At 39.2% G+C, this 23,481-nt stretch overlaps 1 protein-coding gene across 1 annotated transcript; it reads left to right on the top strand.

The window, feature by feature from the left end:
- Positions 1–2,727: 2,727 nt before the first annotated feature.
- Positions 2,728–14,093, top strand: CCDC122 (coiled-coil domain containing 122). The gene is made up of 5 exons (XM_050951559.1): positions 2,728–2,734; positions 2,865–2,980; positions 8,255–8,653; positions 11,857–11,973; positions 13,944–14,093. Exons 1-5 carry the CDS (start codon positions 2,728–2,730, stop codon positions 14,091–14,093), a joined length of 789 nt encoding a protein of 262 aa, XP_050807516.1.
- The last annotated feature ends 9,388 nt before the right edge of the window (positions 14,094–23,481 follow it).

Raw genomic sequence — 23,481 nt, 5'->3', positions numbered from 1 at the left:
ACACAAAATATTACCATGACTCATCCTGTGTGGTAATATTAGGGCTGCTCCCATAATCTCAAGATTATTTATTTATGCCACAGATATGTCGTTCACAGAAATTGCAGCTGACAAAGTAATGTTGAATAGAATAGAGGGTGAATTAAGAGTGTAGACAGGCCAAGGGTTCAGTAGTCCCACTTGTATTCAGTTTTACCTAAAGAAGCGGGCACAGTTGTTTTCCTGATTTAAAATTAATTGAAATGTATTTGATCATTATCCCTGCCCCTCCCTTAACTCAAAATGGTATAAAAAAATCATCTGAAAGGAAAATCTCTACATTTTCCTATTGTGGACAAAAATGCTGGAAAATGGAGTACTCCTCAGTGGTTCTCCTAATTGAGCTATGGCTACATTGTCCATACACAGCAGATCTCCATGGGACCAAAACTGTATGGGGAAAAGCAGCTGCTCATGTCCAATACTCCCCACAGACCCAGTTCATGGCTAAATTATGTGCTGGGGACTGCAGTTTAGTACTGAAGATATCCTTAATATGTGCCCCTTTGGTGAATATTTTTTCCAGAGCATTTAGCCAGTTTACTTGACTCTACAGTGATTTTCTGTATTTAATTAACCTTTATTTGAAGTGATACAAACAATATCAATAGACTTCAGGTAAATGGTTGTAAATGAAGTCAATCTGACAAACACATTGTGTTCTCTATTATTGTTTCACTACTGTGTCTTTTTTTCAGTTTTTTTGTTTTACCTGAAGAAGGGATAAAAGGGTAAATAAGCAATTTAATTAGGCCTGTCGCTTAATCACAGTTATGTGATTAACTCAAAAAAATTAATCGTGATTAATCACAGTTTTAATCACACAGTTAAACAATAGAATACCAAGTGAAATTTATTAAATATATTGGATGTTTTTCTTCGTTTTAAAACATATTAATTTCAATTACAATGCAGAATAAAAGTGTAAAAGTGTACAGGGCTCATTTTATATTATTTTTATTATAAATATTTGCACTATGAAAATGATAAACAAATAATATTTTTGAATTCACCACATACAACTACTGTAGTGCAATCTCTTTATTGTGAAAGCGCGCTTTGCAAATGTTGATTTTTTTTTGTTACATAACTGCATTCAAAAACAAAACAATATAAACTGTTAGAGCCTACAAGTCCACTCAGTCCTACTTCTTGTACTGCCAATTGCTAAGAGAAAAAAGTTTGTTTACATTTACGGGAGATAATGGTGCCTGCTTCTTATTTACAATGGCACCTGAAAGTGAGAACAGACGTTCACATGGCACTTTTGTAACCGGCAAAACAAGGTATTTATGTGCTGGACATGCTAAACATTCATATGCCCCTTCATGCTTTGGCCGCCATTCCAAAGGACATGATTCCATGCTGATGACGCTTGTTAAAATAATAACATGTTAATTACATTTTTGACTGAACTCCTTGGGGGAGAATTGTATGTCTGCTACTCTATGTTTTAACTGCATTCTGTCATATATTTCACGTTATAGCAGTCTCAGATGATAACCTAGCATGTTGTTCCTTTTAAGAACACTTTCACTTCAGATTTGATAAAACACAAAGAAGGTACCAATGTGACATTTCTAAAGATAATTTCTAAAGATAGCTACAGCACTTGACCCAAATTTTAAGAATCTGAAGTGTCTTCCAAAATCTGATTGGGATGGGGTGTGGAGCATGCTTTCAGAAGTCTTAAAAGAGCAATACTCCAATGCGGAAACTGCAGAATCCAAACCACCAAAAAAAATCAGCCTTCTGGTGGTGGCATCTGACTCAGATGATGAAAATGAACATGCATTGATCTGCACTGCTTTGGATCATTATTGAGCAGAACCCATCATCAGCATGAACACACTTCCTTTGGAAGGGTGGTTGAAGCATGAAGGGACATATGAATCTTTAGCACATGTGGCACATAAAAATCTTGCAATCCTGGCTACAACAGTGCCTTGAGAATGCCTGTTCTCACTTTCAGGTGACACTAAACAAGAAGCGGGCAGCATTATCTCCTGCAAATGTAAACAAACTTGTTTGTCTTAGCGATTGGCTGAAAGAGAAGTAGGACTGAGTGGACTTCTAGGCACTAATGTTTTAAATTGTTTTATTTTTGAATGCAGTTATTTTTTGTGCATAATTCTACATTAATAAGTTTAACTTTCATAATAAAAAGATTGCACTACAGTACTTGTATTAAGTTAATTGAAAAATACTATTTCCATTATTTCTACAGTACAAATATTTAAAATAAAAATAAATATAAAGAGAGCACTGTACACTTTGTTTTGTGTTGTAATTTAAATAAATATATTTGAAAATGTGGAAAACATCCAAAATATTTATATAAATGGTATTCTTTTATTGTTTAATAGCATGATTAATCATGATTAATAGCTGTTGCAATGTTAGAATTACATTAGAACTTTAAGCAAACAATATGGGAACAGATCCTTAGCACAAGTAGGGACCATATGCAGCTATGACTGTTCATACCACATGAAGGTCTGCCCCATGAACCATCAGCAACAACGTTTATAACGCTCAAAGGACAAATTTTAGTTTTACAGAAGAAACACAGCAGTGTAGATTTTGAATGCTCTATCATCATTTCCTTTGAGTTTCAGACCATTAATTATGTTTCCTTGATGATCAAAAATGGGCCAGGAGGAATAATGTATTGATCTGTGTTCTTATATGAAGAGTAAGTCCCAGAATATTTTGAAAGTATTGTCCTTTGTCTTTACCAACTATTTAACATGAGAATCAGACTAGACTATGTGAAAACAATATATTTTTATTCTGTGTTCTTACAATACTACCCTTTTGTCTAGAAATGGCTAAGCAAAATTCTCCATCATTAGTTGAAGTTGTAAAACAAGTAGCAGAACAGCAACATTCACAAGCATCAGAAATAGAAAAAAGCAAAATAGTTCTTTCTCAATTACAGGTAAGATCTCATTTAGAATGTTGAATTTACAATGTAGTACAATAGACAAGGAAGTATTACTATGAATAAGGGAAGATGATATTTCTCTATTTTTCTGGGGTATCTTAATTCAAAGTTAAGGCAGTTAGTCCATTCTTAAAAACAATGAGGAGTTCGGTGGCACCTTAAAGACTAACAGATTTATTTGGGCATAAATTTATGTGGGTAAAAAACCCACTTCTTCAGATGCAAGTCTCCACAAAAGCTTTTGCCCAAATAAATCTGTTAGTCTTTAAGGTGCCATCAGACTCGTTGTTTTTGTGGATACAGACTAATGTAGAACTGATAAATGAAATTGTTTTCAATTGTTCACTTTATTAATGTAACTTCTGTTCACCATTCACTACACTTGCCTATACTGTAACTTCTGTTCCATATTGTAATTCAAACCCCATTTTAAAACACTCATTCCATTTTGTAAAAGCTTCCTCCAACCTTCATTTTTGCAAACCCTGCTGTAATCTTATTAGTTTAGTTTAGATGTGTGAATGAGGTATGTATGAATGATGGAATCAACCTCCAGCCCCAGCCTGTCCTGATGAGATAAAGTTCAAATACCAACGGCTGAAGACCTAGATAACAGCCCTAAACAAAGTAAGAAGCATCCACCCTAAAAAGAAAAGAACAACAGAACAACAGAAGGAAGATCAAAGCCAGGTCCAAGGCTGAAAATCACGCCTGCAATTGATGGGTGATCAATCTAAACCCAGAGGCAGCGTGACACAGCAAGACCTATAGACTTTGAATCCAAACTAAAAGCCTATAAAAAAGAAGGGTGAGATGAGAGACTCTGGGTAACATTCTGCTGCCAAGATGGAAGAACATCGGTGCCTGCCCAACAGAGATCCAGCTCAGCCTTGTGCCCAGCTTTCCTGGCCCGTTAGCTGCCACAAGCTACGAACCCAAGCTGCAAAATCAAGCCATGAACTTAAGCTATCTTCAGGACTGGTAACTATGTTGCAGCTGCAGAACAACTGATGAATGTGTGTGTGTGTGTGTGTGTGTGTGTGTGTGTGTGTGTGTGTGTGTGTGTGTGTGTATAGGTATTAGGTATAATGTGAATGTGTGTGTGTGTGTGTGTGTATAGGTAATAGGTATAATGTGTGTGTATAAGAATCAAGATATTAGTTATTAGTCACAAATTGTTATCATAATAAATGTGGCATTTTGTCTTGTCCCCTTTAATAAGATCCTGCTGGTTTTTACTGGTCTAATATAATTGGTATAACACTAACACAGCTACCCCTCTGATACTTAGTCCATTCTTAATTTACCTCGTTGTACTTAGGCTTTGTCAAAAATGTTATATGCCTAGGTCAATATGCTGCAGTTTTAACAGGAGTTTTATTCTTTTATTTTGCAAAAATTTAATTGAATGGCAAAACCCAAAACATAAAACATAAGCTTAGGCCATTTTTTCATGGTGGATTGATTTAAAAAAATGAAGGGTTTGATAAAGAAAGGATAATAAGAGTTTAAAAATCACCCTATAAATTTTTCCACTGGATTGTGTCACTTTTTGGTATCCTTTTTCAAGAAACCTGTAATCCTTTGGTACATATGGGTTTTCACTGGATGGGGTGTGTCCTGCCTCAGCCTTCACTGCCGTGCGTGTAGGTTTTGTTTGGTAATATATTATATACTGGATGTATATAGCTATGGCTAAGATTGCATAATGGTTTCTGTTCTGATCCTTGCAAAAAACTTCCTTGGTTTTTTGAAACTCTCACTTTTTGGACTGAACTATTCAGCTTTGATTTCTATCTGAAAGTTATATTTTTAACATGGAGAGAGTAAAAAGGAAATACATTATTCCTGAGCTAAAAATATTCTTGCAACTATTTTTTGGAATAGTCCTACATATAAAACAACCAAGGTTTGAAATTCTGCATGAAAAATAATTCCTATTAGAGAGCAGTGTACACTCTTCCTCCTGACAAAATCTGTTTTGATTTTTGACCAAGTTATGTGTATTGGGAAATCACATATTGAGTAGATTGTTTTCGCAGAGCTCAATGTGCACCTAAGGAAGATAGGTTTCAGAGTTGCATTTGTGTTTAGAATAATAATAACAGGAGATGTACCTATCTCCTAGAACTGGAAGGGATCTTGAAAGGTCATTGAGTCCAGCTCCCTGCCTTTGCTCTCAGGACCAAGTACTGATTTTGCCCCAGATCCCTAAGTGGCCCCCTTAAGACTGAAGTCACAACCCTGGGTTTAGCAGGCCAATGTTCAAACCACTGAGTTATCCCTCCCCCTCTGTAGTCTCTATTTGCAAAAAGAACAGGAGTACTTATGGCACCTTAGAGACTAACAAATTTATTTGAGCATAAGCTTTCGTGGGCTACAGCCTGCTTCATTGGATGCATGCAGTGGAACATACAGTAGGAAGAGATATATATATGTATACACACAGAGGACATGAAACAATGGGCGTTACCATACACACTATAAGAAGATAGTTTCACAATCAGTGGCAAGTCACCCATACTGCTGAAATCATAAGGAGAATCACCACTGAGTGATGGGCTCCTGCGGTCTTTTAAAGGTGCATCAGTTAGGGGTCCCTTTATTATCTTATCAATCTACTATCTACCTTAGTAGCTCCCCTGCACCTTCCACAATTTGGAAGCTCTAAAGTTGCACAGGAGAGGAGTCCCCTCTTTTGGATCTTCTAAGGTCTGTGGAACAGTAGCTTCCTTCTTTAGACCTTCTTGGGCACATGACACAGGGATTACTTTCTGCAGACAATTTTTATGGCTCACCAGAGGGAACCTTGCTCTGGCATGCCATGAAAGCTTTTATCACCTGCAGGAGAGGTGCCTCCTCGCGCAAACTTCCTAAGGAGTGTGCAGCAGAATACTGAGATATTGTTACAGCAAATAGTTCTAGATTATAATATTTACACAGGTTATATGCAACTTTTGGGAAGCCCACAGAGCTTCAAAGTCCTGGACAATTACACTCATTCATTTTCTTTAGTTTTTTCGTTTTTTTAACCTAGAACATTCCATACAAAAGCTAGCACTAATGTTAAGGTTGAATAGTTATGAACTCAAAAGTCAGGAAACACCAAAATTAAGATTGCATGTACATCTCTAACTCTACTTCCTTAAGTGTATTTCACAGAAAGCACATAAAACAGTCGTTTCTTCTCCAAAATTCAAGATCTTTGCCATTAGGACCTTTCACTTGTCTATCCTAGATGGCTGGTAGATCAGAGAACAGAGAATATTCATAGATATTAAGATCAGGAGGCACCATTATCATCAGATAGGCTGATTTACTTAACAAAGGCCATAGAATTTCATCAGCTGATTCCCACATCAAGCCCATAAATCTGGCTGAGCTACAGCTTGATTTAAAGTGATAGAAAATCCACCACAGCCCTGGATAAGTTGTGCCAATGGATAATTACCCTCACTGTTAAATATTTTCAAATTATTTCTAGTCTGAATTTCCTTAGTTTCAGCTTCCAGCCATCAAATATCATTATGCCTTTGTCTGCTAAATGAAAGAGCCCTCTATTGTCAGAAATCTTCTCCCCATGTAGGTACTTACAGACCTTAATCAAGTCACCTCTTAACCTTCTCTTGGATTAATTAAACAGATCTCACTTCTTTAGACTCTCAATGTGAGGCAGATTCTCCAGACCTTGAATCATTCTCACAGATCTTTTCTGAATCCTTTATTATTTTTCAACATCCTTTTTAAAATGTGAACACCAGAACTAGACACAGTATTCCAGTAATAGTCTCTCTAATGTTGTGTATGGTGTTAATACCCTGCTCCTACTTGATATTCCCCTGCCTATACATCTAAGAACCATATTTGCTCTCAGCATCTGCATTACAAGGTTAGTGTTTAGCTGGTTGTCCTCAGGACCCTTAAATCCATTCCTGAGCCTTCCAAAATACAGTCCATAGTCCTATTAACATGCCCTACATTCTTGGATCCTAAATGTATGACCATGCATTTAGTTGCATTAAAACATTTTGATCAAGTAAGCCCAGTTTACCACAAAATTGATATCTCTCTGTAGATATCTCTCTGTAGAAATCTGTCTTTATCATCATTTATGTCTCCACCGATTATTGTGTCATCAACAAACTTTACCAGTGATGATTTTATATTTTCTTCCAGATTACTGATAAAGAGATTAAATAGCATTGGGCCCAAAGCTGATCCCTGTTGTATCTCATTAGAGATGAGTCATTGGATGATAATTCACCATTTACAACTACATTTTAGATGAATCACTTAGCCAGTTTTTGATCAATTTAATATGATTTTGTATATTGCTATTTTTTCCCCTCAGAATGTCAGGTGGTACTAAGTCAAATACCTTCTAAAAGTCCTGGAGATCACAAGATTTAGGCTTATCTAGACTAGGAAAAAGTGGTTGATGCTAGGAAGATCTGAGTTAACATAAGTTGACAGGAACTAAGGACCATCACTATCTCCCACTGCAAGTGAAAGGCATACTTCCTTGACTTAAAATAAACACATAGCAGTACATACATTTTTACAAAACTCCATACCTAAACAATAAACCTTACACTGCACATGCAATTCTCCCCCTTGGGAGAACATGAGAAAGAGAGAACAAACTTCACCTGACAGATGTTATTCATGTCACTTAATGTATTATTGGAAGGCACTCAGATATTACGGTGATAAGAGCAGTGTAAGAACCCAGATCGAATTGAGTTAGTTAAACCCAATTAACTTAGCCACTTTTCCTCATATAGATGCAGAGCAACACCTTTACCTTCGTTTTAGTCTGTTGTCTCTTGATTTTACCTCACATCTGCAATAGGAAAAGCAGTCAAGTTTAGTTTGGCCTAAACTCCTAGTTTAGATAAAATATTAGGGAGACTGATACGGTTGGGATCTCTGACACATCCCACTATACATCATCTGAATATGAAGAAGTTGAACCCATTTGAAAGATAACAAATTTCATGTACACTTATCTTTAAGACCAACCCAATAAAACCTCAGATATCGTCACCTATCATATCTCTTGATGATGATCTTAGGAAATGGAACTCTAGTGATATATTCTATTCAAACTATTTTTAAGTTGCATAGATTTCTTTATTGTGTGTTCTGTATTAAATGAAAAGAACGAATTCTGTTAACTAAATGTAGATAATATTGTTTAAATAGCTTGCTACTATACTCCCAAACATTGGCTTTCCACTGATAGGAGAATATTACAATATTTTACAGGCTGAGCTTCAAGAACTTGAAAAACAAATGGAGTCTACTTTATTAGAAACAAAGGCAACAGAAAGGCAAATTTATCAGCAAGATGATGACATAGAAACTACAAAATATCACTGTGAAACTCTGGAGTCCCAAGTGAGATCCCTGTATGCTGAAAAGATAAAGCTGAAACTTGACACGGAAGCAGCACAAGAAGAATTTGAGATGATGCTTGCAAGAAATGGTGCATATCATGAGAAAATAATGGCTCATAAAGAGCTTTATTGGGAAGCAGAAAGCAAAATGCCAGTTATGCTCGAACTTGCTAAAAAACGAGACATGGTTAAAGAGCTAAAGACAAAGAAAGAAGAATTAATGAATGACCTCCAGAATCCTGAAGGACAAGTTATAAAACAAGTGCAGGTCAGATGTTTCTGTTTCTAGATACCTTTCCTATTGTGTACAAAAATATGTTATAATTTTAAATAATAATCTAGTCTATCTTTGCAGTGCTTGCTATGGTGTGAAGAAATGTGTAATATCTGGGTTCATTGCCCAAGCTAGATTGAGTAAATGGTGATCTTAGTTTACAGTAAAAATGGTACCATCAACTATTTGTGATGTTTGATTCCAAAAGCTAAGTTCACCTGATATAACAACATTAACTTGGCTGTGAAAAACTACAGTGCGGTCAGCTAAAATGCATCAGTTGTTTCCACTGTTATTTGTAGGATACTGCAAGGTCTTTGATAAACCTACATATACACTTTTCAGAACACATACTGTATATCCCTGTAAAGGTTACTACATTACCACTGTCTGCAAACAGCACAGTGCTTAGTTGATAACAAATTGTACTTGAGCTATGTGAGAACAGAAGGTGAAGGGGTGAAAAAAGATGACAGAAGAAGGGAGAAGGAGAAAAAACATCAATTTTGATATGTATAATCTCTAGCATGTGTGTGTGTGTATGCGTGTAATTTTAATGCTTTATTAAATTTGTAATAGTTAAAGCAGTCTGAGCTGCAAAAATGTATAGCTATAGAGGAAAACTAAGTAACTGCATATTTGAAATTGTCTCAGAATCACAGAGTGTAATTCTGATGTAACTTACACTGGCATAAATCGGAAGTAACTCCACTGGAGAATGGAGTTACACTATTATAATAGTAATGTGAGATTAGATTAAACCTACAGCTCTCAGATTGAAAAAAACAAATTATCATAATAAACCAAGTCTTGCAACAAGATTAATGGACAAAATTAAGGCTTGACATGGGAAGGTTATGTCTCATACTGACTACAATGGCGGTTGCACCTGCTTATGTAAGGGCTAAGTTTGTTCAGGGTTTAGTGTCTCTTTCTTACATAAATGGCATTGAACTTTTACAATTGTTCAAATATGCCATAATCTGTACTTTCCCCCCGCTCAGATCTATAGTGGGAAAAGTGTATATTACATAAGTGATCAAGTGATTATATGCACTATAGCTTAGAATTTAAGGTTTATGTAAATATATAGAGACATCTATATTCACATCTGGTGCTATAAAGAGGAACATGGAAGATATGCTGTCTTTTTGCTGCTTGGAAACTCAATTAATTGTTCTGCGTTCATTCTGTGGCTTGTGACTGCATATACTTTAAATTCCATGTGGCTTTTTTACAATAAAAAAGCCTATGTAGAATGAAGGTTTTATCTTGTTGTAATCCCCTCTTTCTTCTCTGAGAATGAACTCTGTATAGAAACCAGTTTTTTTATTAGAAATCATTTAGTTATGTAGGCGGCATTGCTATTTGAGTATTATCATAGAAAATTACAGTAGGTGAATTATGATTTATTAGGTGTAAATCCATCTACAAATGTGACCCTTCTACCAGGTGGAGTCGGCAGCAAGAAGGGACAAGTTCACTATTGAGGGGTTTATCTTAACGCTATAAAACAGAACCGGCTTGAGCCCCGCTCCCAGTAATCTGGGAAAATTGAACACCACCTCCACGCACCTTTAAGAGGCAATACGTGTGTACTCACAAGCACTGAATCTATGTATAACCAACAAGAACTTTTATTAAAAGGGAAAAGGAAGCAAGCATTAGTTCGGGAAAACACCACGACCATATTCAAAAGCAGGTATTCATGTGATCACCTCACCCCAGAGTACACTGGGCAGCGTCCTTCGCCCCAGGTTCTCACCTGACAGTGTGAAAGTCCCACAAACAAGTATTCCTTTAACAAGCCACTCCCCTCTCCCTCCACTGCACCCCACTCACAGTTGCTGTCCTTGGTCTGCAAAGACCTAGAGCCATAGCCGCTGCAATTGGTTCACAGTTGTCGCCATTCGCTCTGTATCCCTGCCTGCTGCCATCACTGCACTGCCGTTCGCTCTACCCCCGTTGGCCGCTACACCATCACTTTCTCTGCTGCCACCTGTAGCTCTTCTGTAACCTCTGTGACACCGTGTCTTGAGGTCCCACCACCTAACCCAGCTCTCAGTGATTTCAGCAATTCATGGGGAATCTCACAGCCTCTGCAGGCTGTTTTGCTGAAATGCTGCCCCGCAGCAGGTCTAAGAGCAGGTCTACACTTAAAATGCTGCATGGGCATAACTGTGCCACTGTAGTGTAGACCTGGCCTAAGGATTAGCATTTAGAACTGGTTTTCAGAGACTTCAGCTATAGTGATCGCTTAAAAAAGTCAAAAGACTCTCAACTGAATTTAATGAGCTCTGTCTTTAAAAAGTGGGGAGGGGCGTATCAAATAGTATCTAAGACATTTAGAAAGAACCCACACCACCAAGTAAGAACAGGAACAGGAACAGCCACAGCCCCCGCCCCTGCTCCCCTTTCATTAAGATTCAGCATCCCTTTCCACTGCTTAGCAAGTGCAGTTCAGTTGAGGTGACCCTCTCAATCAGCACGTGTTGAGCACAGTTCTGCTGCCCTTTACTGTAAAAATAACATTTATTTACCCCTGCACTCAATGCAAAAGTGATTTGTAACCCAACACCAGCCAAAATTGATCACTTTGGCAACACAGTTTGTCTGCTGAATTCTGAGGCAGAGTAGGTGTGTTCATGGAAATACAGTGGGGTCCTCAAGTCTTTTTCCCCCAGCTCATCACTTGATGTCTGGGGAGAGCTCATTCCCTGCTTATACTTTGATAAACACAATAGCCATAATTCCATTAGCATTAGATTTCACATGGGAGGAGAATGTAGTTCACATATTACACACATTATTCCCCATGACTGAATTTTTAAAGTTGACTATTAGTCTCATATATATGCACACTTCTAAATACTTTTTTTTTAAATTTATGTGTGCAATAGTGTGCTAGATAAATTCAAATTGTTGCATCCCTGTAGCTGTAGTCCTGTCCCCGAGCAATATTACTGTTTAGTTTTTGTAACTATATCAATACATATGATTTGCTAGATAGGCAGGAAGTTTATTTAAGTCAAACTTTTAAACTGTTGAACTTATTTCTTTAGCTACAGTCAATGCTTATGCAAACAGATTGTTAAAATGACATTACAGAAGGTAAACCATTCATATTAGAGTTATCTTTGTTTTACAAATGGGGGTTGGGTTTTTTTTTTGTTTTTAATTCCCACTTGTATCTTCAGGAAGAAATTACACATTTAATAGAGGAAGTTACTATAGTAAAAGAGTCTATCAATGAAAAGAAAAAATTGCTTGAAGAAGAGAAAAAAGTGCATGCTAAGCTTAGAAAAGAGATTGAGGTAAGGTTTAGAGTTATTTTACTAGAATATAATTACAGTCATATGACAGAACATACATATTGTAGTTGAAGTTGTAAAATATTTTACTAAACAGGTTGCTACATATCCAAGCATATACATTAACCAATGATAACACCATTAGACTCAAATCCTGAAGAATATTTAATATTGGTAGAACTCATCTAACCTTGAGAGCAGATATTCGAATTTTTGAGAGCATGGGAAAAATTTTAGTCATCAGCATTTTCCTCCACAACATTCTAGGAAGGAATTCAGCAGTGAGATCTTAGAATTATGTCGATCACTTCTCCTTTGCCTTCTTCTGAAAGCGAATGAAGAGATGAACTTGTAACACTTGTTGTTTCTAAAAGTTGCTCTTTATAGGTGTCAAGTTTAAGATGTTTGGGGAAAGGAAGTAATACTGGGAATTTTAAGAAAGAGTCTGCAATGGGATAGTATGCACAATTTATCTAAAACAGATTACTAATTGTTTCTGTCTTGACTGTTCATTGCTTGCCTTATGGTACCTGATATCTAACCAATGGATGAATCAATTGCACCAAGAAAATGGCCTTCCTGAGTACGTTCAAAATATGAGCTGGCTGTAAAGTAGAGAGAGCACAACTACTCCTAATTTGCTATTTGCCCAGACAGTACTATTAATCGATATGAAGTGATCTATTTAAATAGTTGAGTGATATTCAAAAGTACATCTAAGAGGTGTTGAGCCTCAGACTTTCATATCCTTTGTCTTGTTAGGCAAATTAAATGCCATAAAGTGTAACGATCGGATTCAAAGCCTGATGATATAAAGGTTTTGAACAGATTTGAGACTAGCGCAATAGAGCACTACAATATGGAAGGGAGAGAGGGGAATTTTTTTCAGATTACAAGGAACAGGAGAAAATTCTTAAACTAAAAACTAAAATACAATCATTTTAAGATCCTAGGTCAACTCTCTGTTCTTCAGCATCTGAAAACAGACTTTATTATCATGACAAAATCCATCTGAGAAAGATAGAGGAGGAGTTTTAGGTCATCTGAAAGCACTTTGTAAGACATTAGGTTATCAGAATAAATGTAATTAATGCCCTTTATACTCCAATCAGTTAATATCTAATTTATGACTGTTGTGGGCTAAAGATTAACTCTGATGCTGGGGTTACTTTCCATTTTCTTTAAGTTATTTGGACTGTGAGCTCTGTAGGTCTCAGAGGAAAGGGGAATCTGAAAAAAACAAACAAATAAACAAAAAAAACCTCTAAAACACAAAGCACACACAAACACCCTTTGAGGGTATCCTTTTTTTTTTTTTTTTTTGTAAAAAGCTGAGAAAGTTCCACAAGGCAAATGCCTTGGTATATGAGGTGTTTGGATGGAAAACTGCTAGGCCAAAGTCAGCAAAGCATTTGGTTGGTTGTATGATATGAATATTGGAGACTACGAAGAGATCATCTAACTCAGGCATTCCCAAACTTCATTGCACCGTGAGCACCTTCTGATAACAAAGTTACTACATAACCCCAGAAGGGGGCCGCAGTCCAAGAGCCGGTGCCCTGGGTGGGGTGGAGACAGGGCCACAGCCTGAGCCCTGTCACCCCAGGTGGCGCTGGAGCTAGGGCTTCAGCTTCGGCGTTGGGTCACTGCATGTCTAATGCTGGCCCTGGCGACCCCATTAAAATAGGGCCATGACCCACTTCGGGGTCCTGACCCACAGTTTGAAACCCACTGATCTAACTTATTTCTCTAGTAAGATAAGTTACAGTCAAATCCAGTTTTTGAGGAATGAAAAAGTATCTTCATCCTCTGCTCTTTGTGTCATCTGTAGTCTTTTCTGTACAAATTAACGTTTGCCAAAGCAGTGCAGCTTTCCTGACCTTACAGCCCTGCCAGCTACATTAGTCTGAATCTTTGTGTTTCATGTGTTACCTGCAAAAAGCCCTCAGATGTATTTTATTCTATTTTATTAGGTACAGAATAAAAGATGTGATGCTATTCTAAAACGTTTGCATTGTCAACTGAACAAACTCCAGTTGAACAGAAGACAGTGGCACTGGAACATTCAACAGATGGAAAAAAAGGCAGCTGAACTAAGAAAGTGTCTTGGAGTAACAGAGTGATATACAGTACAGTACAATACAATGCTCAGCCATTTATAATATATGTCATCCTTTATATATAACAGGTGGTTGTTGGAAATAATCCCTTGAACCTTGGACTAAGGATGAGTGATTTTTCCCCCTCCTGCTCTGTGCTCTAGAATACTTTGTGTTCTGTGCCAACTTTAATGGCCTAAAGCAATGTTCTCTTTTGTTCATAGGGCCAATGACTTCTCAGGAAGGAATTTATTACAATTCCCAGATTGCCTTCAAAAACATCTGCCAACATTTGCAAATCCCTTAAGACCATATAAATTTGGAAAGTTCCTTTTTGTTTGGTTGGATTTTTTTGATTTTTTTTTTAAATCAAGTTCTGCATTGTTTTTCACTCTGGGAAATTTATGAGGAGGATAATTGCATTTAATGAGATACAAAAGCTTCAGATCTTTCATGCACAGCTCTAATCAGTGCAGTGTACTAAGTAACTCTGAGCTCTCTGGTAGTATTTTCCCATGTGGAAGAGTCAGCTGTGCAAGATACTATAGCATTCCTGCTCTCCGTGTGCCAGGATTCCCCTCGCCCTAGAACAAGTGTGTGGGAGACAAAGAAGACATACATATCTTTTCTGCTTGCTTACCATGAAAGGGCCTGGGACAATCATGGTTTAAGAATTGCACCTCCTAAAACAATCGCTCCCAGAGCTCCTGGTAAGGCTGTGCAGGACTACTCTACCACTTATTCAGAGTTGTGGCTAAGTGCCACCGTCTAACCCTATGGAGGCTAAAGCATGGGTAAAATTAATTCTAGTAAATAAAGATAGAGACCAGTTTTGTTTGAAACACACAGATGTATGTTTTCTGGGGTTCGGTATGCAAGGAATGTAAAGAGTAAAATGGCAGTTTAAAATAACATGATGCTGCAAATTCCTCCATCCTTCTGAACCAGTTCCTACGTTAGGGCCTGAGACTATTCCTGTTGGCACCAATGAGAAAACTTGAATTCAGATGGACTAGGGTCAGATCCTTGTGATGCGCTGTTGATCTATGTCACAATGAAAGAAGAGGGAGACAACATGGTATGATGGCCTTTTCCCTGGCAAACAAATAAACAAACAAACCCAAACATTATTTAAACTGTAATTTTTTAAAAGTCAGCTTTGTGCAGACTTTTTTACTGCTCTGGACAATAGAAAATGTGGAAGTTCAGCACAACATTACCAAGTTTTCTCAGTTCACTTTTTTCTTGGCTGTACTGAGTTTTTGTTTTTACAGAACTGGTCACTTGTTTGTCTCGTACTTCAATTAACTTTCTGTGCTCAAAGTCAAAGCTTCAGAGGAGCACACAGCATTGTAATTACAAGATTTAAGTCATGCATTTCCCCAGGACTTTTGGGAAAGAAAAATGAACACCAAATCACCATTTATTTGAAACTTCATGTCAGAACCTTAGTGAATAACCAGTTTCTCTGCATAATAATGTTTCTCTGCATGATTTGTATTGTTTTGTGCTTTGCATTTCTGGAATTTGTATTCATTGTTTATTCTTATAGTTTAGATGACAATTCACTCTTGAGCCAATCAATAATATTCATATTTATTCCAGAAAGTATTTAATATTGTGTTTGATGAGGTATTGGTTTATGTAATTTACATTTGCCTTTAAACATATGTGCATGTATTTGAGCAAGTTGAATATTTATGTTTTACTTAGTTTCTTTTTATTAAACTGTCTAGATACTGTCAGTTTTAGGAAGCTAAAATTAAATGCATTATTAGTGTTTTAATTACTATTTTATTCTTAGTAATAAAGTTCATATAAATGTCTATATACTTTAAAGAGTACGTGTTTTCCTTCATATAAACTGATTTGTACCCATCACAATGAATCTCAAAGGGTCACTATCACTTGTTTAATCCCCAAAATTTGCCTGCCTTAGATAAAGGTAAATTCCCTATGCAGGAATCCACCTAGACACATTTTTAACACAATAACCTAGAAATGTAAAGCTCTATATCCTACTGCAATTGCCTGAGATGAATAATTTGCTGAGTTAAAATAAATTCACACTGTTTGATTTTAAAAGAAGACAAAGAAACATTACTTAAACAACACCATCCACCCCAGAGTCCCGGGAATGTCTCCAGTACAAGTCTCTGCTCCTTGTTAGCCCAGGGGATTGGTGTTCTCCTTTCTGTGATGGCAGAGGCTTTTTTGCCTGCCAGACTTCTCTCTGCGCACTGGCAAACTCAACAGTCTGTTCCCTTCCCAGCTGGGTAGAGCTCCCTTTTTTAAACTCCTCCTCCAGGCCCTGATTTGCAGATGCAGAAGGGTGGGGCCAGTCCAAGTGAAAGCAACTCCCTAACCCTTTGCATGCTGGTGTAGGGTCTGTATACCGCATCAGGGCATCCAGTCTTGATTTGAGGACAATAAGAGATGGAGAATCCAACACTTCCCTTGGCAATTTGTTCCAATGGTTAATCATACTCACAGTTACATTTTTTTTTCTTTATTTCTAATTTGAATGTGTCTGGTTTTCACTGCCAGCCACTGGTTCTTGCTATGCCATTAGGACTGAAGAACCCTATCATACCTGGTATTTTCTCCCCAGGAAGGTACCTATACACTGTACTCCAGTTGCTTTTAACTCTTATTTGATAAACTGAACAGACTGAGCTCTTTAAGCATCTCATTGTAAGGTGTTTTCTCCAGCCCTCAGAGAGTTTGTAAGGCTTGTTTCTGATCCATCTCCAGTTTTTCAAAATCTTTTTTAAAATGTGAGCACCAGGACTGGACACCATATTCCATTGTCAGTGTCACCACTACCATAAAATCACCTGCCTACTCTACTCACTACTCCCCTCTTTAGACAGCCAAGGATTGCATTAGCCCTCTGCTCACATTCAGTTGCTTGTCCACTATGACTCCTAAATTCTTTTCAGTCACTTGTTTCCAGGATACAGTCCCCTTGCATTCTGTTTACCTAGATGCAGGACCTTCAAATTGGCAGTATTAAAATGCATTTTTGTTTGAGTGGGCCCAGCCTACCCAGTGATCCAAATCAATCTGTATGGCTGCTTTGTTCTCACCATTATTTACCACTCCATCCATCTGTGTCTCATCACAGATGTAACGAGCAGCGATCTCTTATTGATAGTCAGGTAATTGATAAAAACGTTAAATCACATTTGGCCTAGTACTGATGCCTGTGGAATGCCACTAGAAAACCCTCTATCTGAACATCACTTCCCAGAGTTAGCCATGTCTCAGTCTATTTAATGCTTTATCCATATTGCATAGCGCTAAGTTTTTAATCAGAATGTTGTACAGTACTAAGTCAAACATCTTCCCAAACCTGAGTGTATTACAGCTATGCAGTTACCTTTATCATATGGTACAGACAATAAAATTCTCCATTATTGTGACTACTCTTCACAGCCCTTGCTAAATGCTGCAATTGTAGGCTTGGATCATGCAAACAGTTAAGCACGTGCTTAACTTTCCTACTGTGAGTGGCCCCATTTCCTTACAGTGCTGACTGCTCACTGAAGATTTATTGAGTCCATTGAAATTTGTGTTCAACAGGAGTTTAAGGCTCTCAAGACTTCAGACCAGGTGTTAAGTTCTTTGGAGGAATAGGCCCACCTTGCTGAGACCAAGAATTAACTTCTTATTAAGTGTAATTCTGTTTTATATAATATTTTTAAAATTTTTATCGTATGTGGAAATTCACAGCATCCTGGTTTCAGGAGTTTAATATTTAAGAAACAGTGCACACAAGAAAACAGGAGTAAAAACTTGCAGTAATGAATTGCAGTGTATCAGGAGAGGGCGTTGTTTGAAACAAAGGAATGTATATCATTGCCTGCTCCTAAGCCTATCAGCATTCTGTGCAAGACAATGCTTTCAAAATGTTTGAGTCCTGTTTTATGCTGCTCTTAGAATGCTGACAAATCTTAACGGGGTGATGAGGCAGTTAATTCTCGGTGTAGTATTTAACAGTAATCGTTTTCCCCAGGGGCATTCGTTCCTTCAGCAAGCAGACACATACAACTGGGAATGACGTCTAATAAACAGAAATAATCCAGTGCATGTACAAGCCCATTTTTACGTCGTATTCTTACACATGAACATACTGCAAAGCTTTCCCTCTTTCTAGCCATTGTGTCTTTTAACAGTTATTTATATATGGTAGACATTAATTTTATGTAGTATGTGTGACAAATAAGGCAAGTTCCTGCAATATCTTTGGGAGACCATATGGTATTAAGTATATGAATGGTTTATATATCGTTGTGGGCCAGGATTGTATGCACTCCAAGGGGTGTAGGAGGAGGGTTACCACAGCTCCACCAGGAAATGAAAACAGTAGGGGACGATCAAGGCAAATGACTCAGGTTATAACACTTCCAGGGAGGCACCACCTCCTGGGAAGGGTTGCTTGGTTCAAACTGGATTCCCCAGAGACCAACAGACAAAGGAAAGACTTTTGCATTAATAGCTGGAGCTTCAATTAACTCAGGGCATTTATCCTGGTTACTGATCTAAAGATTGATATGTATGTGTCACCGTGGGGAAAACCCAGTTGTGAGATTTGAAGGACTGACACCTCCCAGAGCCGTATGTTAGAGTTGGAGATAACTTTTTAGCATGCATATAGGTTCTCTGATCATAACAAGATGTTCTCTCTGTAAGGAGTAATAAAGCTGCTTGCTTAAAAGGAGCTGTGTGGAAACTTGAAAACTGCTGGTGATACACTGTCTATAGCCCTGAGAGAGAAAAAATTGCAGATGCTAGTTTCTTAGGCAGACTGACTTGCTGGGAATATCACAGCGTAGACCAGGGAGCAGCTGTGTGGCTTTAAAACCCTGGTCAGAAAGGGATATAAACTGGCTATCAGGAAGTTTAGACTTGAAATTAGACGAAGGTTTCTAGCCATCAGAGGAGTGAAGTTCTGGAACAGCCTTCCAAGGGGAGTAGTGGGGGCAAAAGACACGTCTGGCTGCAAGACTAAGCTTGATAAGCTTATGGAGGGGATGGTTTAATGAGATTGGTCTTTGACTATTAGCGGTGAATATGCCCAATGGCTTGTGATGGGATGTTAGATGGGGTTGGATCTGAGTTGCTACAGAATTCTTTCCTGGGTATCTGGCTGGTGAGTCTTGCCCACATGCTCAGGGTTTAGCTGATCGCCATATTTGGGGTCAGAAAGGAATTTTTCTCCAGGGCAGATTGGCAGAGGCCCTGGGGGGTTTTCGCCTTCTTCTGCAGCATGGGCCATGGGTCACTTGCTGGAAGATTCTCTCCACCTTGAAGTCTTTAAACCATGATTTAAGGACTTCAATGGCTCAAACACAGGTTTGATACAGGAGTGGGTGGGTGAGATTCTGTGGCCTGTGTTGTGCAGGAGATCAGACTAGATGATCATAATGGTCCCTTCTGACCTTAAAGTCTATGATTCTATAATTCTATGAGTGAGATGCCAATTTATGCCCAGGAGAGGTGACAGATGAGAGCTGGAAACCTGTAAGTGGGTGCCCTTGAAGAATCTCAGAGAGAGAAGTACAGGTCAAGTTACCTTGAAGCTCTGACAATTTGTATTCATTTTTCCCCTCCCTGTCATAGAATCATAGAATATTAGGGTTGGAAGGGACCTCAGGAGGTCATCTAGTCCAACCCCCTGCTCAAAGGAGGACCAATTCCCAACTAACTCATCCCAGCCAGGGCTTTGTCAAGACTGACCTTAAAAATCTCTAAGGAAGGAGATGCCACCACCTCCCTAGGTAACCCATTCCAGTGCTTCACCACCCTCCTAGTGAAATAGTTTTTCCTAATATCCAACCTAAACCTCCCCCACTGCAACTTGAGACCATTACTCCTTGTTCTGTCATCTGGTACCACTGAGAACAGTTTAGGTCCAACTTCTTTGGAACCCCCTTTCAGGTAGTTGAAAGCAGCTATAAAATCCCCCCTCATTCTTCTCTTCTGCAGACTAAACAACACAAGTTCCTCAGTCTCTCCTCATAAGTTATGTGCTCCAGCTCCCTAATAATTTTTGTTGCCTTCTGTTGGACTCTTTCCAATTTTTCCACATTCTTTTTGTAGTGTGGGGCCCAAAACTGGACACAGTATTCCAGATGAGGCCTCATCAATGCCAAATATAGGGGAATGGTCACATTCCTCGATCTGCTGGCAATGCCCCTACTTATAGAGCCCAAAATGCTGTTAGCCTTCTTGGCAACAAGGGCACACTGTCAACTCATATCCAGCTTCTCGTTCACTGTAACCTCTAGGTCCTTTTTGCAGAACTGCTGCCTAGCCATTCGGTCTATAGTCTGTAGCAGTGCATAGGATTCTTCCATCCTAAGTGCAGGACTCTTCACTTGTCCTTGTTGAACCTCATCAGGTTTCTTTTGGCCCAATCCTCTAATTTGTCTAGGTCCCTCTGTATCCTATCCCTACCCTCCAACGTATCTACTACTCCTCCCAGTTTAGTGTCATCTGCAAACTTGCTGACAGTGCAGTCCACGCCATCTTCCTGATCATTAATGAAGATATTGAACAAAACTGGCCCCAGGACCGACCCTTGGGGCACTCCACTTGATACCAGCTGCCAACTAGACATGGAGCCATTGATCACTACCCACTGAGCCCAACAATATAGCTAGCTTTCTATCCATCTTATAGTCTATTCATCCAGTCCATACTTCTTCAACTTGCCAGCAAGAATACTGTTGTAGACCGTATCAAAAGCTTTGCTAAAGTTAAGGAATAACACATCCACTGCTTTCCCCTCATCCACAGACCCAGTTATCTCCTCATAGAAGGCAATTAGGTTAGTCAGGCATGACTTGCCCTTGGTGAATCCATGCTGACTTTCCTCTCCTCTAAGTGCTTCAGAATTGATTCCTTGAGGACCTGCTCCATGATTTTTCCAGGAACTGAGGTGAGGCTGATTGGCCTGTAGTTTCCCAGATACTCCTTCTTCCCATTTTTAAAGATGGGCACTACATTAACCTTTTTCCAGTCATCCGGGACCTCCCCCGATCTCCATGATTTTTCAAAGATAATTACCAATGGCTCTGCAATCACATCTGCCAACTCCTTTAGCACCCTTGGATGCAGCGCATCTGGCCCCATGGTTTTGTGTTCATCCAGCTTTTCTAAATAGTCCTGAACCATTTCTTTCTCCACAGAGGGCTGGTCATCTCCTCCCCAAGCTGTGCTGCCCCGTGCAACTGTCTGGGAGCTGATCTTGTTCATGAAGACAGAGGCAAAAAAAGCATTGAGTACATTAGATTTGTCCACATCCTCTGTCACTAGGTTGCCTCCCCCATTCAGTAAGGGGCTCACACTTTCCTTGACTTTCTTCTTGTTGCTAACATACCTGAAGAAACCCTTCTTGTTACTCTTAACATCTCTTGATAGCTGCAACTCCAAGTGTGATTTGGCCTTCCTGATTTCACTCCTGCATGCCTGAGCAATATTTTTATACTCCTCTCTGGTCATTTTTCCAATCTTCCACTTCTTGTAAGCTTCTTTTTTGCATTTAAGATCAGCAAGGATTTATTAAGCCAAGCTGGTCACCTGCCATATTTACTATTCTTCCTACACATTGGGATGGTTTGTTCCTCCAACCTCAATAAGGATTCTTTAAAATACAGCCAGTTCTCCTGGACTTCTTTCCTCCTCATGTTATTTTCCCAGAGGATCCTGTCCATCAGCTCCCTGAGGGAGTCAAAGTCTGCTTTTCTGAAGTCCAGGGGTCTGTATACTGTTGCTCTCCTTTCTTCCTTGAGTCAAGATCCTGAACTCGACCATCTCATGGTCACTGCCTCCCAGGTTCCCATCCACTTTTGCCTCCCCTACTAATCTTCCCGGTTTGTGAGCAGCAGGTCAAGAAGAGCTCTGCCCCTAGTTGGTTCCTCCAGCACTTTCACCAGGAAATTGTCCCCTATACTTTCCAAAAACTTCCTGGATTGTCTGTGCACCGCTGTATTGCTCTCTCAGCAGATATCAGTGTGATTAAAGTCTCCCATGAGAACTAGGGCCTGCGAACTAGTAACTTCTGTTGCTGGAAGAAAGCCTAGTCCATCTCATCCCCCTGGTCTGGTGGTCTATAGCAGACTCCCACCACAACATCACCCTTGTTGCTCACACTTCTAAACTTAATCCAGAGACTCTCAGGTTTTTCTGCAGTTTCATACCGGAGCTCTGAGCAGTCATACTGCTCTCTTACATACAATGCAACTCCCCTACATTTTCTGCCCTGCCTGTCCTTCCTGAACAGTTTATATATTCATCCATGACAGTACTCCAGTCATGTGAGTTATCCCATCAAGTCTCTGTTATTCCTTGACTGTGCCAGGACTTCCAGTTCTCCCTGCTTGTTTCCCAGACTTCTTGCATTTGTGTATAGGCACTTAAGATAACTCGCTGATCATCCCACTTTCTCAGAATGAGACAGGAGTCCTCCCCTCTTGCACTCCCCTGCTCTTGCTTCCTCCCGGTATACCATTTCCCCACTTACCTCTGGGCTTTTGTCTCCTTCCTCCAGTGAACCTAGTTTAAAGCCCTCCTCGTTAGGTTAGCCAGTCTACTTGCGAAGATTAGCCAGCCTGCTTGCTTCCTGTCCCTGAGGAACCACCGAATTTAAGCCTCCTGCCCTAAAGGACTTGTATTGAGGCTAAGGAACAGAGGCAAGTTAAGTCTAAATAGGGTCCCAATTGTCAGCAGTGAGGACTTGCATCTGCATCTGGTCAGTCTCCGGGCGACCTATGAGAACAGCTGAGCTACCTGAGTGAGCATTCCTCCTGGCTGGCCAAGAAGGTCAGCAGGCCAGCTCTTAAGCCCAACAGTACCAACTGATTGCTGGCTGCTCAACGTACATGCCTGCAATTGCGATCATGCCTGCTTTAGCCCAGCTTCCCTACTGGCTTCCTGACTCTGGGTCCTGACCCTTGGCTCTGGCTCCTGACTCCCAGCTCCAGCTCCAACCACTGGGCCCAATGCACAAGTCCCAGTTTGTGACACTGATCAGCTAAAAAGAGTTACTTGAAAAAACAGTACCATTGTGTTTTCCTTAGGAAAAGGGGTGGTTTGCATATTTCCCAGGATTTCTTGTCTTCCTGTGCTAAACTTCAGTGTTTCAAGTCTTGGGGACACTTTCTGAGCATGGTGGATCGAGATTATCTGTTCCATTGCCTTATGCCCCAATTCAGCAAAGTTACTTAAGCATGTGCTTAAAATTAAAATATAATTAAGATTACTTTGGCTAACAAAGTTGTTTGTAGTGTGGTTATAGCCATGCTAGTCCCAGGATATTAGAGGGACAAGGTGAGTGAGGTAACATCTTTTATTGGACCAACTATAGGTGAAAGAGCCAAGCTTTCCAGCTAATAGGGGTGATCTG

This window comes from Gopherus flavomarginatus, chromosome 1 (genome assembly GCF_025201925.1).
Source record: "Gopherus flavomarginatus isolate rGopFla2 chromosome 1, rGopFla2.mat.asm, whole genome shotgun sequence".
Classification (NCBI taxonomy): Eukaryota; Metazoa; Chordata; order Testudines; family Testudinidae; genus Gopherus; species Gopherus flavomarginatus.
The sequence above is the reverse complement of the archived record's forward strand: the minus strand, read 5'-3'. Positions and strand labels throughout refer to the sequence as shown.